Raw genomic sequence first — 14,423 nt, forward strand, 5'->3', positions numbered from 1 at the left:
TGTTTAAGCACTGTGGCCTGGTAAAGAAGAAACTTTCTATGGTGAGATAGAATAAAGAATAGGCATATGTAACTACAAGTATTTATTACCAGATTATCCCACAAGCGAATAGCTTGAAAGGAAATATCAAAAATTTCCTGTTGCGTTTCTTGACATTTAATTAAAAAAATACAGATATGCGTTTGGTTCATCTGTGATCTTGTGGTCTCTATAAATGTTTATTTCTCCTGTTTTGTCATTCACTCTCCTGAGTCACCAGAATAAATTCTTTCATGTCAGGAAAACTTTTACTTTCAGTGTAATTCAAATGTTGTTGCTGTTCAGATTTCATTATGAACAAAGTTTTGTTTTTATTAATTATTTTTTTGTTTTATTTACATTAAAAAAAATTACACCAAAGAATATATCCCAAACATTTATTTTTATATCTTTTGAAGTAAACTCCAGAGCAACTGACCACATTAAGTAAACTTAAGAGAATCAGAAATCGATGCTTAATTTATATGTACTTTGCTGTAGACATTTTGAACAGATACTCACATTTATTGAGATAGTTACCAGATTTTGTTTTCAACAGAGAAGATTGCTAAATAAAAGTCAGGTTTGTTGGGAAATTTTTTTGATCTTGGCTTGAAAAATGGATGAATAAATTGAAGAGTTGATGTGATTTTCTTAACGTGGATACACAGATCCCTGTGCAGATATATTATGTACTCTAAAATATTTGCTGCTCCCAAAGAAATAAAAGCTACTGCAAATTTTAAAATATTCATAAACATTTCTGTTTGCCTGTAGGAAACTATGGTGAAAGTGGAATGGAAGCATTTAAAGATATGGCTGCCAAGGAAGGAATCTGCATTGCACATTCCTACAAGATCTATAGCAATGCTGGTGAGCAGAGCTTTGACAAGTTACTGCGGAAGCTTCGGAGCCACCTGCCCAAGGCAAGAGTGGTTGCCTGTTTCTGTGAAGGCATGACTGTGAGAGGGCTCTTAATGGCTATGAGGCGCCTGGGACTTGCTGGAGAATTTTTGCTGCTGGGAAGGTGAGTAATGCTACACAATTATAGCCCATCTCATCAAAGAAGGGCAAAATAAAAGACAGTCCAGTGATGCATATGTAAAGCCCACACTCATGATCTCTTCTAGACACGCACTAAGAGGCAGAAAGTAATGTCAACTGTGTTGCAGTGGCACATATTGTACAAGGAAACGCTTTATTCCCATGATGTCTATGCAAACATAAATCTGGCCAGTTCTAATAAGATCATTATGAGAGGGAAAGCACACGCACAGTTGTTTGGTTTGTATCATTCCCTTTATTTATAGCAGTTTGAAATGCATAACATATGTATGCAACCTCATTCAAGTAGTGTTAAGAACTGCTGATGTGGCTTCTGGATAGATGTGAAATAGGTGCCTCCAAAAAGAAGAGGTTAATATCTATCACCTTTTCTTCCTTTTCTTCAGCCAATGTATTGATCTGTCCCTACTGAGCTAAAGGCAACAAATAGGTGAAACTTCTTACGTGGGTTTCAGTTGTATCAGCAGTTCTTTCTCTGATGTCTATGGGGAGAAAGAAAAATGCTCAGATATGTTCACCCAGTAGGAAAAGTCCATGTAATTGTCAGAGAAGTAAAAGATCTTAATGTCCACCTACTGGGACCTTACCACAAAATTACCACATATTCTGAATAAACAATTGAACCCCAAATGAGATAAGAAAAATGGTATTTTGACCACAAAATGAAGCATACCAGGAGCTAGCTAAAGTTGCCTGCTGCTCTTCAGGTGCATTATTACACTGATGGTCTGACACTGTTACAAGTATGAGCACAGAACGGGAACAGTAATAAAACAGTAACTGTGAAACAAGATATCCTGATGAGATCCTCAGGGCAGTACCTAAGGAGTGCAGCTTTCCTCGACAGACTTGAAAGCTGGAATGCTAAGACTACTACCTCTATATTTTATCTTTGGCACAAATGTTGGATTTTTTTCTTTTATGTATTTATTTATTTATTTTTGCCAAATTGAGATGCACTTCTTACTTATTTCTCTATCTTATGGCACTATGACTGCTTTCCCTTGCAAATGCACTTTCTCTGAAGTCTCTTCCATGGATATCTTGTTCCCTTTTCTTCCCTTTTTGGCCTGAAATCCAAAGAAACAACTGTTCTCAGGGTGAGATTCACCTAAGTATATTTTTATGTCTACAGTTTGGAGATATTCATGTGGACTAATCACATCTGTATTAATGAAGAAAAATAGGACCCTCTTAATTCCATTATTTGTAATGTGGACCTTTACAGAGAGAGGATAGATTTAGACTAGACTAGTGTTGTGGGTAAATGCTGTCGTTAACATGCCTTTTTCTGTGTTTGTACAAATCCGAACTTGAGAAATTGAGAAGACATTGTATATCTTCTCAAGAATAAATGAGGAAATGAAATTTTGCAGTCCTTAAATATGCTCTAAATTCATTTTTGGCTATTTCCACTGCTTCAGGAAAAAATAAATCTGCCAGAACTCTTCCATCTAGAATACCTTGCATTGTGTCTTTGGCAAGAACGTGGAAGCTAAACATAGTATAAGTGTTCAGATTTCTTCCATGGGGATAAAATAAGCAGGCGAGAAAATATTTTCAGTGTGCAACCCCTTTGAGGGATTTTTGAGGAGCCTGCAATAGCCTCCCTTGAATGCTGTGGCCTCTGACACAGCTGTCTGCTGCCCACTTATTTATCTGAGTTCTCTTCTTCAGGCATCGGATTGTAGCCCAAGAAAGAATCATATTATAGCTATTAATTAAATGCCCTGTAATTAGCAACATTAATTCAGATTAATTCAATCACTCAAATTAAAACAAAGGTTTGTTTTCTAGAGCAGCAATAAAAGACTGAGGAAGTAAAAAGCTGTTTTATCTTCTATGTCCAAAGTATCCTTAGCCAGAGCTACTGAAGACTAGAGAATGACTTAGTTTGGAAAAGAAACTCTGTGGATTCCCTTTACTTGGTTTCCTTGTAGCTCAGTGGCCCTCAAATTGAGCAATAGCAGTCTCCAGCTATGTCCTGCAGCAGATGGAAGCAGTAGAGTTGCTGGTCAAAGATGTTTGGAGAATCCTTTTCTTTCTCTAACATGAACAACTGAAGGCTAAAGTAAGAACTCCATAAGTTAGGGCTTGAGGATTGTAGAGAGAGAGATGATGCAAATATTTGCACTGAAAATAAATTAGTCTACCTTATTTTCCTTATTTTCTTCTCACTGCTTTAAATTCATTTTTGTTGTTATTGTATCTGACTAGTTCCAATAAATACTGCATTTTACAGTCCAATTTCACAGTTACAGATGTAAGCAAGCTCTAATTTGGACGGAGGGAAGCCCAAAGAATGGGACAAGGTCTTCATTTTGCCCCTGTAGGAATGCTGTATATTCCCTGAGATGATTTGTTTGCATATATGTTCAAATACGTACGTGATGTTGTCAGGCAATAATCAGAAAATTTCCTTGTGAATCCATGGGCAAGTGAGCACATCCACTTATGTCAGTAAGAGATGCATATGTTTCTGAGAGGAAATACAGGTCCTATACATCTGAAAATCTAACATCAGAAAATAAACATATCTCTATGAGATCAGATCAAAGGTCCACCAAGCCAGTGTATGGCTTCTGGAGACAGCTTATAGCAAATGACTGGCAAAAAGTGACAAAAAGCCAGGATGGAGTGAAGTTCGTCCAGTGGATTCGTAAATCTTCGACAAATCTGCAGGTCAAAAAATCTCCTAAGTCAAAGGTAATGTCTCAGTAAAGAAAGCCCTTGTGCATGCAGTGCAGTGCTGTTAGTAAAACAGAAGTTCAGATAAAAATTTTAGTCATAGACTACTATTTACATGTACAAAAACTTATGCTTATTCTTAATCTGCTTTGAAAAGTTTCCTTATGAAAGGAAAGCACATTTCACAGTATGGGATGCGACTTCTACTATACCAGTAGAAATCAGACATGGGGGAGAAACAGATAAAGAGGAGACAAAGAACTCTGAAGCACTTTGAAAGGTTTTATTCTCACGGGCAAAAGGATAAATTAATGAGGTGACTTCCTGAGTCTAAAAAAAGATGGTGAGATGATCTCAAAGACAGTTTCACATTGACAATAGACCTTTATATGCAATCTTGTGTGAAATCTAGTCACTGGCTTTGTTGGGAAGTTGTACCCATTTGTGGGTGCACTTCTGTGCACCAGTGCATGCTTCTGGTTTTAACTTTGATTTTCAAGTCCTGCTCTATCCAAAAACATTAAAACTCAAAAAGGGGAAAATCTAAGGGTCGATCACTGAGAATTGCTCTTTCCAAATATGTCTTCTAAGAATGATAGGAAATACTCACTGAGTTTTCTGAAGTGAGCCCATTTTGAGGATGAAAGATCCTCTTTCAAGTCAAAGAAAAGAAACTAAAAATAATCCTGGAACAATGGAAATATTTTCTGTTTAGGCCTGAGAAAAGATTAGAAGCTTTCTTCTCAAAAATAGGAAATCAAGGGATGAACGTAAATTCAGAGCTTAAATTCCAGAGTAGTTATTCCACTATTTGGTGTTGGTTACGTGATAAAACTAACCATTTAAAACATTAAATCTAAAGCTGAAACTGTGTTCCAGGATATATTCCTAGAAAGATTTAAAGATATTCTGAACAGGATGAAATCTGTTACTGTCCTTCAGATTTTCTGATCTGTAGAAGAGCTATAGATTTTTGAATAATGAGGTTCAGTGAGCCTAAAATGATCTCCATTAAATGCTCTGTACATGTTTGTTCAAACAACAAAAAAGATTGTGTTTGTTGAGAGGCACTGATTAGGGTTTAAAGTTTATTTACTTTATAATCGCTCTTCTTTATACTCTGTAGGTGTGGCTGCTGTTTTTTCTTTTTTTGTTGTTGTTGGTAGCAGTGGTGTTTTTTGCTTTGTTTGTTTTTCTTTTTTTTCCTTTTCCTTTTTTCACCCCTGATTTATCTGCATCATCCCAGAATCTGCACCCAGGAACAGCTGCTCACTGTATATACACAGACCACAATCTGGTACCCAAAGGTGTCCATGAGAGGGGAAAACTCAGTGTTTGGTAGCTCCATGTTAGCATCTCATGATCTGTTTCAAATCACATGGTCCAGGAACATTCTCTTCTCCCAGAAAATCTGCCATCATTTCTATTCAAGTCTTAATTTCTGTGTCCCTCAGAAATTCTTTGTATAGATAAACAGGAGAAGAGCGTGTGGCAGATAAAGAAAAGGACATCACCAGAAGGGTATTCATTCACTTGTTTCATCTTTACAGTTATTGTTATATAAATTACATATTTCATATGTACATATATCTTTACAAGGATAAAGTAGGAATTACAAAGGCAGAGAGAGGCTTTCTGTAAGTCTACATTTGAAATGACATAGGAGTACTTAAAATACTCTAAAAACCTGTATACAAAAATACTACCCATGTGGCAGAGATTTATGTAGAGGAACTCATCTTGATAATACTACTGAATGACTATAGAAGAATTTTACTAGAAGTAATGAAAGCTTCTGATTTGTGAACTGGTGGTGTAATTCATTTTTCTATCACTCCATTACATAAAATGACAAAGTGGCACACAAAGCAATGCATTTCCCTCTCACTATGGCTGAGTTGATAGTTTTTAGTGGAGCCATTGTGTCTCCAGAGGTTAAGGCTGAAGGCGACTGATAACGTGGATGAAATACCAAAATTCCCTAATCATCATTCTGGTAGAATTCAGTTCACTGTAGCCTTGAAAAGACACTGTAAATCTTGGCAAGAAGATACTGCTTTCAGGAAGAGTAGATAAAAGGATCGTGAACTGTTTCAAGAAAAAAGACTCAACCCATACTATGTTGATCCTTTTACTTTAATTACAAACACTATAATAAAGTGTAGATTAAATAAACAGTATTTTGATTAAGAAGCCAAATATAATAAAATGAAATCTATACTTACTATGGGATCATATAGTTCAACTTTTATTCACGTTGACTTGTATCGATGAAGAACATGGAGACTAGTTGAATTGTTATAAGAAAGTTATCTTTCTCTTAGAAAACGCATGATGATTAATGCATTTTAACTAGTAAGCTGTTTGATATGCACAAATCAAGGTCAATCTTGGACGCTGACACTTTTAAAACATGATTGCCTGGGCTGATTTTTAATATATCCCTACCAGTAGACACCAAAAGGAAAACCATTCCTTGTATCTCTTGTATTCTAAATGAAAATCATTTTTTTGTTGTTGCTGTTGTTCTAAATATTCTCTAAAATCTCGGGTTAAAAGGGTTCAGGGGTTGACTAAACTGATTTGCTTTTCGTAGAGAAATGGGTGCTTCACTTGGAAGCTGTCTGGGTAATACAAGTGCGCGTTACCGCCCAAAACCTGATTTTAACTGACCATTTCTCTCATTATGAAAATTAAATTTTAATACATTGTCAGATCAATATCTAGAGGAGGATGACTGCCACAAAACACAGGGCTTAATTTTAGCCATAGAGGTAATAAAGATCTGAGGGGGATTACCCAGAAGAAAGATACTGAAATTTGTTACTTAGTGACTTGGTGTGAACACAGATATTTATTCAAACATCTAGAAACTTCTGTATGAATTTCCAGAAGCAAAAAGACTGACTGCAGGAAGTTTGTCTGCTTTTATAATAGCTAATTATTTGAAATACACTTAGATAATAATGAAGACACTGATATTCTTATTTTGGAAAAAATAAAAATCAAAGACTTACAACTACATTGCTGCTGAAGTTGTCATCTTTTACCTAAAAGTTTTAGGAATTTTTATCTATGTTTTTTCTTTTTTTCATGTTTAATATGAGGGATGCTGCAAAAGTAATGCTTCCTATTTTGTTATGTTGGCCCAGTATATCAGAGGCAGATGTTGATGGCATGGCAGTAACTGCTGAATTTTCCCACCAATATTCCTTTGCATTTTGTTGCTATGTGACAAATGGCAGCAGAGGGGAAGTCTGAAACATCTGACATGGAAAGGTGTGTGAAGGAAAAGCACAGAATTTAATTCCTCCAAGCAGAAAAAATTTCACCTATTGATGTTCACTGACTGAACACTTATGGAGACCAAACAGTGGATGCAAGCACAGTTAGGTGGTGAGTGGTATATTTCAGCAGTGGTGACAGTGGGTCACTTCCATGAAAGACAAGCCACGTTTCTGATAACTGTGCAGATATTTACAAACACGGCATGTGGGCTCTTGTTCAGTGCTGGTGAAAAATGTATAAGCAACAATATTGACTATGTTGGAAAAAGGTGTTTAGCAGCTGAGAATTTGCTCTATCAAACAGGGTTATTGTGCTCTTTATATCTGTTATAGTTTCTGTGGAAATAAGTAAGATGCATTACTTTTGGAGCAAACTATTACTGTATAACTATTATTTTGTAGCAATAGTAAGAAAATAGCTTAATTGCTTATGCAGCAATTGCTCTACCAGGAATCTAATTACTACTTGCTCCTCTGTCACTCTTTGTCATGGGGGAATCTCCCAGTACAAGGGCTTAGGTAAAGGTAATCAGAGTTTTCTAGTAATCTCCCTGATAGTCCATGCTACTTTGGACTTCCTGTGCCAGTTTCATCTGGCAGCCACAAGTTTAGTGGCAGTTTGCTATTCCATTGTGGTTGTGCTTTTGTAGCTGGACTAAATGATTCATACTCCACAAAGCATTAATTCCTCTTTCTCATTTGAAAACAACTGGGCTAAAGAAGCACCCTGCAGCAGATAGCCAGGATCTTAAGTTTTGTTCAGCTACAGTCATTCAGTCATAAAATTCGGACAGCTGTCTATCCCTAGAAATACAGACAGTTTCTGACTCACCAGTGGAAACTATTTTATTTTTTCCTGATCACTATTCTAAGGTTCCCAGGAATCCTGTCACAATCAGGATAATCATAGAATCATAGAATCCTTAGAGTTGAAAGGCACCTCTGAGGATCATCTAGTCCAACCCCCCTGCAATGAACAGGGACATCAACAGCTCGATCAGGTTGCCCACAGCCTGATCCAGCCTCACCTTGAAAGTCTCCACGAATGGAGCATTAACCACATCTCTGGGCAACCTGTTCCACTGCCTCACCATTTTCACTGCAAAGGATTTTTTTTCCTTATAGGTAACCTAAATCTACCCTCCCTGAGCTTGAAGCCTTTGCCCTTGAATGTTGATTTTCTCAATGAGGGAAGGTCATCATAAGCTCAGAATGTTTCTTAGAAAAAGTTCCTGCTCTGAGATGGGCTTGCTCTGACCTTTGAGTCATATGTATGAGAGAAAAAGTCCTATCTCTCTTCAGAATAAGAGTTACAAATTTGCATCACAATTTCATTATTAATTCAAATCAGTTTATATCTGGACACTTACAACACTGATGGAGAGGAGCAGGATTGATCTCACTTAAGGTCAGAGCTGAACGTGCCTGCACTCACTTAGACAGTGGAAAGACACAGGTAGGTACACAGGGTGAACCAGATCTTACGTAATGAATTGTCTTCTGCTGTTTCCAGATAATTGAATTTGGGCTTAATACATCCAAACAACAACTACGTGCTGAGAATTAGGGAAGATAACCCTTGACATTTACCCCTTTCTCCTGCTACCTGTCTTTATCAAGATGGTGTATGGGGTCCTTTGGGGAAAACAGAAGTATCGCTGACCTTCAAGTGAACGGACAGATGGTTCCTCAGGTACAGATTTAAAGAACATCTGCTCATTAAAAGTGGGGTCTATCATGGCAGTCTAGTCAAGAGTAAGAACTTAGTTGTAGAATCATAGAATCACCAAGGTTGGAAAAGACCTACAAGATCATCCAGTCCAATCATCACATTCAAAACAGAAAACTTTTTGTTAAACAATTCCATCTGGGCTTTAGTTGTGCCAGCCAGGGCACTTTAAGCAGAATCAACAATATCTAACATTTAATACGCTTATAGCAGTGATTACTTAATATCAGAAGAAAGTGGGTGATCTTCTAAAATTTATTCCAGACTTTTGTAGATTATATGCAAGGATATTCTTTGAACTGCTCTCTTCTGGAAGTGAATCTTATAAAAGTAGTCCAAGTTATCTAATCTCTTTTTCATTTCTATAATCTGTATCAGTGGCCAAGTACTAGGAAATTTGATCTGAAGTGCTGAAAAGAAGTCACGTTTTATTGGAAAAAAAAAAAAAAAAAAAAAAAAGATTAAATTTCATTAATGAAATTGTAGTGTAGTTGTTTTTGAAACTTCATTATCAACAATTTTACTTGAAAATATTAAATTTGAAAAAAATAATAGATTTAGTTTTCATAAAAACAACTTCTATAGGAAAAATTCACAGCTCCAATAATCTCTATTATTAAAAGTGCTGCAAGAAAAAAAATCCTTCAGGACTCAAAAAGCTTCCAAGAATTATGCAGATTAAATTATTTCAGTATGAGAATTAAAAAACATCAGAGCTAGAAAATTTTGTCTTTATACTTGAGGAGGTATTTTTGATTGTTCCGTTTTGTTGTTTTGTGGGGATTGCCCTCATTTCTTGTGATTTGATTCATTTCATTATGGCTGTATCATGTTGGGAATGTAGTTCTCATCCCTATCCTAATGAGCTTTCACATCATAGCAGCTGTAAGCAATATCAGTTAACTTTTTTTTTTAAAGTGTGAGGTTTTTGTTTTATTTTGTTTGTTATTGTTGATTTTTTTTCACCCTAGAGAGAAATTCATTTCATACGAACTGCTAAACTTATTCTGTGCCAAATCATGAGGCATGGTTGTAAGAAATGTTTATGAATTTAGTTTCTGTCAATGAGTATTTCAGGGTGATAAGTAAATTCTGCAAAGTGCTTTTTTGCCATGGCAGGCCCTTACAGCTGGGTGTGCTTCCTACTGACAACTAATCTTCTTTGAAATCTCTGTGTATGCTTCTCAGAATACAGCTGGCTTTCTGAGCTGCAAGGGCACATAACTGGCTCATGTTCTGCTTGCCATCCATCAATACCCCCAGGTCTTTCTTGGCAGGGTTGTGCTCAGTCCTTTCATCCCCCAGCTTGTGTTGTTATTGAGGGTTGCCTCGATCCAGGTGCAAGACCTTGCACTTGGATGACTTGAGCATCACGAGGTTCTCCTGGGCTCACTACTGAAGACTGTCTACGTCTCTCTGGATGTCATCCCATCTCTCTGGTGTGTTAACTGCACCCCACATCATCAAATCAAACCCCTCTGCTAAAGCAGGTACCTACAATAAGTTGCACAGGTAAGCATCCAGACAGGTCTTGAATATTTCTCTAGCAGGAAACCCCACAAGAACATCAACTATCGTGCTTCCTCATTATATTACTTATTTGGATTCTCCTACCTTTTTATGATTATTTTCTTTAGTGTCTGATTTTATGTTTGAGGATTTTATGTGGCCTGTGCTTGTACCACCCCAGACTCCCAGTTTGTGTCTGAGAATCCTAAGCCCTAAAGTTATATTAATAATTGATTCTGCACTCTGTTTCCATTGAATCTGTCTTAGCCTTTTGCAGGTGAATGTTCTTTCACGTGCTTAAAAAACATGGAAAATTTGAGCGTTCAGGAGGAAATGATGAATCAGTCAATTGAACAAAAGACCCTTCTCAGCTACTCATCACATAAATAATTGCAAAACTCAGAGCAAATCGTATGGCACAATTTGTCTGCTATTTCAGGATTAACATCTTAATTGGCTATCTTGTTATTAGATCTTAGAGAAAACCCCACAACATTCTTTAGTATTTAACTAAGATACAGAAAATGGTTTTCTAAATTGAATTTTTGTATCCTACTGGATATGGTTATCAAATAAATCAATTGAATTGAAATAAGTATCTTAATAAAATCTTTTCTTCTGCATTTAAAGAAAGGTATGTACTTTGGTTAGCACTGATTGAGGAAATTTCTATGGATCCTTGAATTATTTTCATCTAGAATTAAATGTTTTCCAAACTAACAGAAACACTTTATTTCTCCCCCTTAGTGCCTCACTATTTAAAACTAGTTTTCTGAAATGAAAATTTCCTGTTTATGTCATAGTCATGGATTTTACACCATTCAGCTTGCATTTTGTTACATGACATGCCTGAGAGAGTAACTGCGTGCTATGCATTAAAATCCTGTGGCAGATTATTACAACGTAGGAGGAATTTGTCATACATTAATTCACATTTCAATTTCAATATTATAAAAAAATGCTGAACTTTGAAAGCTCTGTCCGTGTTCAATAATATTTAAGTCACTATTTTTGAACATGATAACTATTCATATTGTTTGATGCCAGATTTTTCTTAACAGCTGGGCTGTGGGTTTCTGTTGTTTCGTCTCCAGCCAGCTTTCTGCTCAGAAATATTTACCCAGAGATTATTGCATATTCTCAATAAGGGACAAGGATATGAAGAATGGATGTCAATCCCTCTATTTATAGAGTGAACCTGAACCACCCTTTTCAAACGTTTCATAGAGGTAATAAAAAAGCTGGATATTTCCTTAATCTCTTTTTTTCCATAGTGAAAAGACTTATTACTCAATTTCGGCTGTGCAATTTGATGGCTCTGGGGATCTCGAACAAATGTAAGCTGAAGTGGGAAAAGAAAGAATGAAATCATTATATATTACAATATAATAGATTCATTAGTGCGAGTTATTAAATCACTGTCTGCTGATGTTGATTACACACCTCTATCGGAGCATCAAATGCTGTGGGATTGTAGTGTAACCAGCATGAACTGGTTACATGAACATGTACAATTTTCAACCAGTGGTTTGTAAACCTAAAAGACTGACATGCTACTTCAAGAAGACCACAGAAGGTCACTAACATCAATAAGCTTACATTTATTATGCAAGGATTGATGTTACTATGAAAAACATAATGTATCTAATATTACTGTAACTCCCTCAAAGGAAATTCATTTTCTGTGTGTGTGTATGAGAATCTTCCATTTCACTCATGAAAATCATTGTTAAAGGACCCATGAGATTTAGTAAGATACTGTCAGGAATTGAGGCAGTACTTCTGAGTTGTAGTCCAAAGAAAATACCTGAATCTCCATTTACGGAGTCTTTTAACCATCCTAAGCGATTTCTATGTATTGACCATGGAGGGTCACTTTCAGTAACAGATTAAGACCTTTTAGAATGAAAAAAATAGCACAGGCAAAACTTGATATGATGAAAGTAAAAAGTGACTGTAAGAATGTGTCTTCTTTATTTTGTTGGGTTTTGACTTTTTCCTACTTCTGTTCTGATCTCTTTTCAAAACGTTGAAAGCTACTTGAAAAGTGCAGAGTTCCATGGTTACATTTTCAGGAAAAAACTTCTGGTTGACATATCTTTCCAATATCATTTGGATGAAATCAGAAAATGTAAAATTAAGCTTTTCACACTGCAGTACAGATGTGGATGTATCAGAACCTGTGGTGTAAATACTGAACTTGTCTTTCTGGTTGGGAAGTGGTGACATTTTAAACTTCTGATGAAAGAAGAGAAATTCTGCATTCAGAAAGGCCCCAAACTGTGAATCCCAGGGAAAGTTTCATTGGAATAGCCAAATCATTAGCTCTAACTGTTGTAAAAGTATCCACATAACTATTTTATCCTTGAGGCATATACATGTCATGTATATTTTTTTCTCACTTTTGACACTTTTCCCTTGATTATGTGCATCATCTTCCTGATGACTCTTCTGTCCTGTGCAAACAATAAGCAAAGTAATTGAGAATTTTCATAGAAATCTATGTCAGATGATAAATAAGCAATTTATGAATGAATATCTCATGATGACACTAATTTAAAAACAAGCCCTTTAAAATTGTGCATTTTGCTATTGCAGCTGAATTGCTGACACGCCAAGGAGCTAACAACACAGAAGCTTCAAGTAGGCTGAAAAACCCAATAAATAAGAGTCACTGGGTTAAAAATACCAGACTGCTTCATTCAAACATGATGTATCATTGTGAGGAAAATGAAGCACGTTTGTTCTGAACTGAAACATTTGGGCTGACTGTTTATTTTGCAGATGTACTAAGAAGTTAATAGAGAAAGAAATATTGCTGGATGCTAACTACGTAGGGTTCTTATGTGCTCTGCTATCCCATTCCTTGAATCAAACAATCATTTTTCTTAAATGCATGGTGTTCTCTTTTCATTTTGGAGACCATGTCTGATATGTTGGGACAGGAGAGAAACTTCAGTATTGGGCTTCAGTCAGGGTAGTGCCATCTCATCCTCTGTGTTTGACACACAAGTTCATCAGCACTGAAATGAATACATGTATGTTTTTAGTCAAGATAAAATTGAGATTTCCATTTCAATTCCAACACAAGAAGGGCAGTGAGTTGTTGGAGAGGGGCTAGAGGAGGGCCATGAAGATGATCAGAGGGCTGGAGCATCTCCCTTATGAAGACAGGCTGAGAGCCGGGGCTCTTCAGCCTAGAGAGGAGAAGGCTCTAAGGAGACCTTATAGTGGCTTTCTGGTACCTGAAAGGGTCCTACACGAAAGCTGGGGAGGGACATTTTACAAAGGCAGGTAGTGACAGGACAAGGGGTCCTGTCCTGTCCAAATGGCTTTAAACTGGAAGAGAGTAGATTTAGACTAGACATTAGAAAGAAATTCTTTACTGTGTGGGTAGTGAGACACTGGAACAGGTTGCCCAGAGAGATTGTGGATGTTCCCTCCCTGAAGCATTCAAGGTTAGGCTGGATGGGGCTGTGAGCAACCTGGTCTAGAGGGAGGTGTCCCTGCCTATAGCAGGGGCTTGAAACGAGATGATCTTAGAGGACTCTTCCAACTCAAACCATTCTATGATTCTATGATTCTGTAATTCTATGATTCTATGATCTGGTCCTCTTCAGGGGAAGAAAAAAAAAAAAAAAAAAAAATGTGATCCCTGAGTGAACTTTCAAGACAAGTATGAACCAGCAAGTATAGATGATAGAGCAAGCAGTGCTCCTGCTGTTTATTTAACATTTGGAACGGAGATATGTGGCACTTGCTATAAATCATCTCCTCCATTGTCTGTATAAGGAAACCAGTCAATTAGCTTAATCACCTAATGGCAGTCTCCAAAACTGGATGTTCTGAATAACCTTCAAAATTTCAAACACCTTTAATAAAGAGAAAATGTATTTTCATGCATTAATCCAAATGCACTACTGAACTTTAATTCCTTAACATCTGGAAATTCTATTGCCCGAATTACCAATTGCACTGGTTTTTTTTTGAAGTCATAGGTCATACATACCATACAGTTAAATTACCAACTCCAGTTTACTTAAGGTGGAATCTAAGGTTGTATTCATTCAAATTCAGTGTTGCCCCAGTGATCTGAATCTGGACTGTACTTAACTTCAAATGCAAAG

General features: G+C 36.6%; 1 protein-coding gene across 3 annotated transcripts in view; it reads left to right on the forward strand.

The window, feature by feature from the left end:
- Positions 1–14,423, forward strand: part of GRM5 (glutamate metabotropic receptor 5) — a 224,440-nt gene that overhangs the window by 101,207 nt on the left and 108,810 nt on the right. For all 3 annotated transcript variants that reach the window (XM_085216405.1, XM_019612348.3, XM_085216406.1), the window contains exon 2: positions 796–1,045. In XM_085216405.1, coding sequence (XP_085072531.1) covers positions 796–1,045 — 250 coding nt within the window. The remainder of the gene's footprint in view (positions 1–795; positions 1,046–14,423) is intronic.

The sequence above is a fragment of the Meleagris gallopavo genome, chromosome 1, assembly GCF_905368555.1.
Source record: "Meleagris gallopavo chromosome 1, MGAL_WU_HG_1.1, whole genome shotgun sequence".
Lineage (NCBI taxonomy): Eukaryota > Metazoa > Chordata > Aves > Galliformes > Phasianidae > Meleagris > Meleagris gallopavo.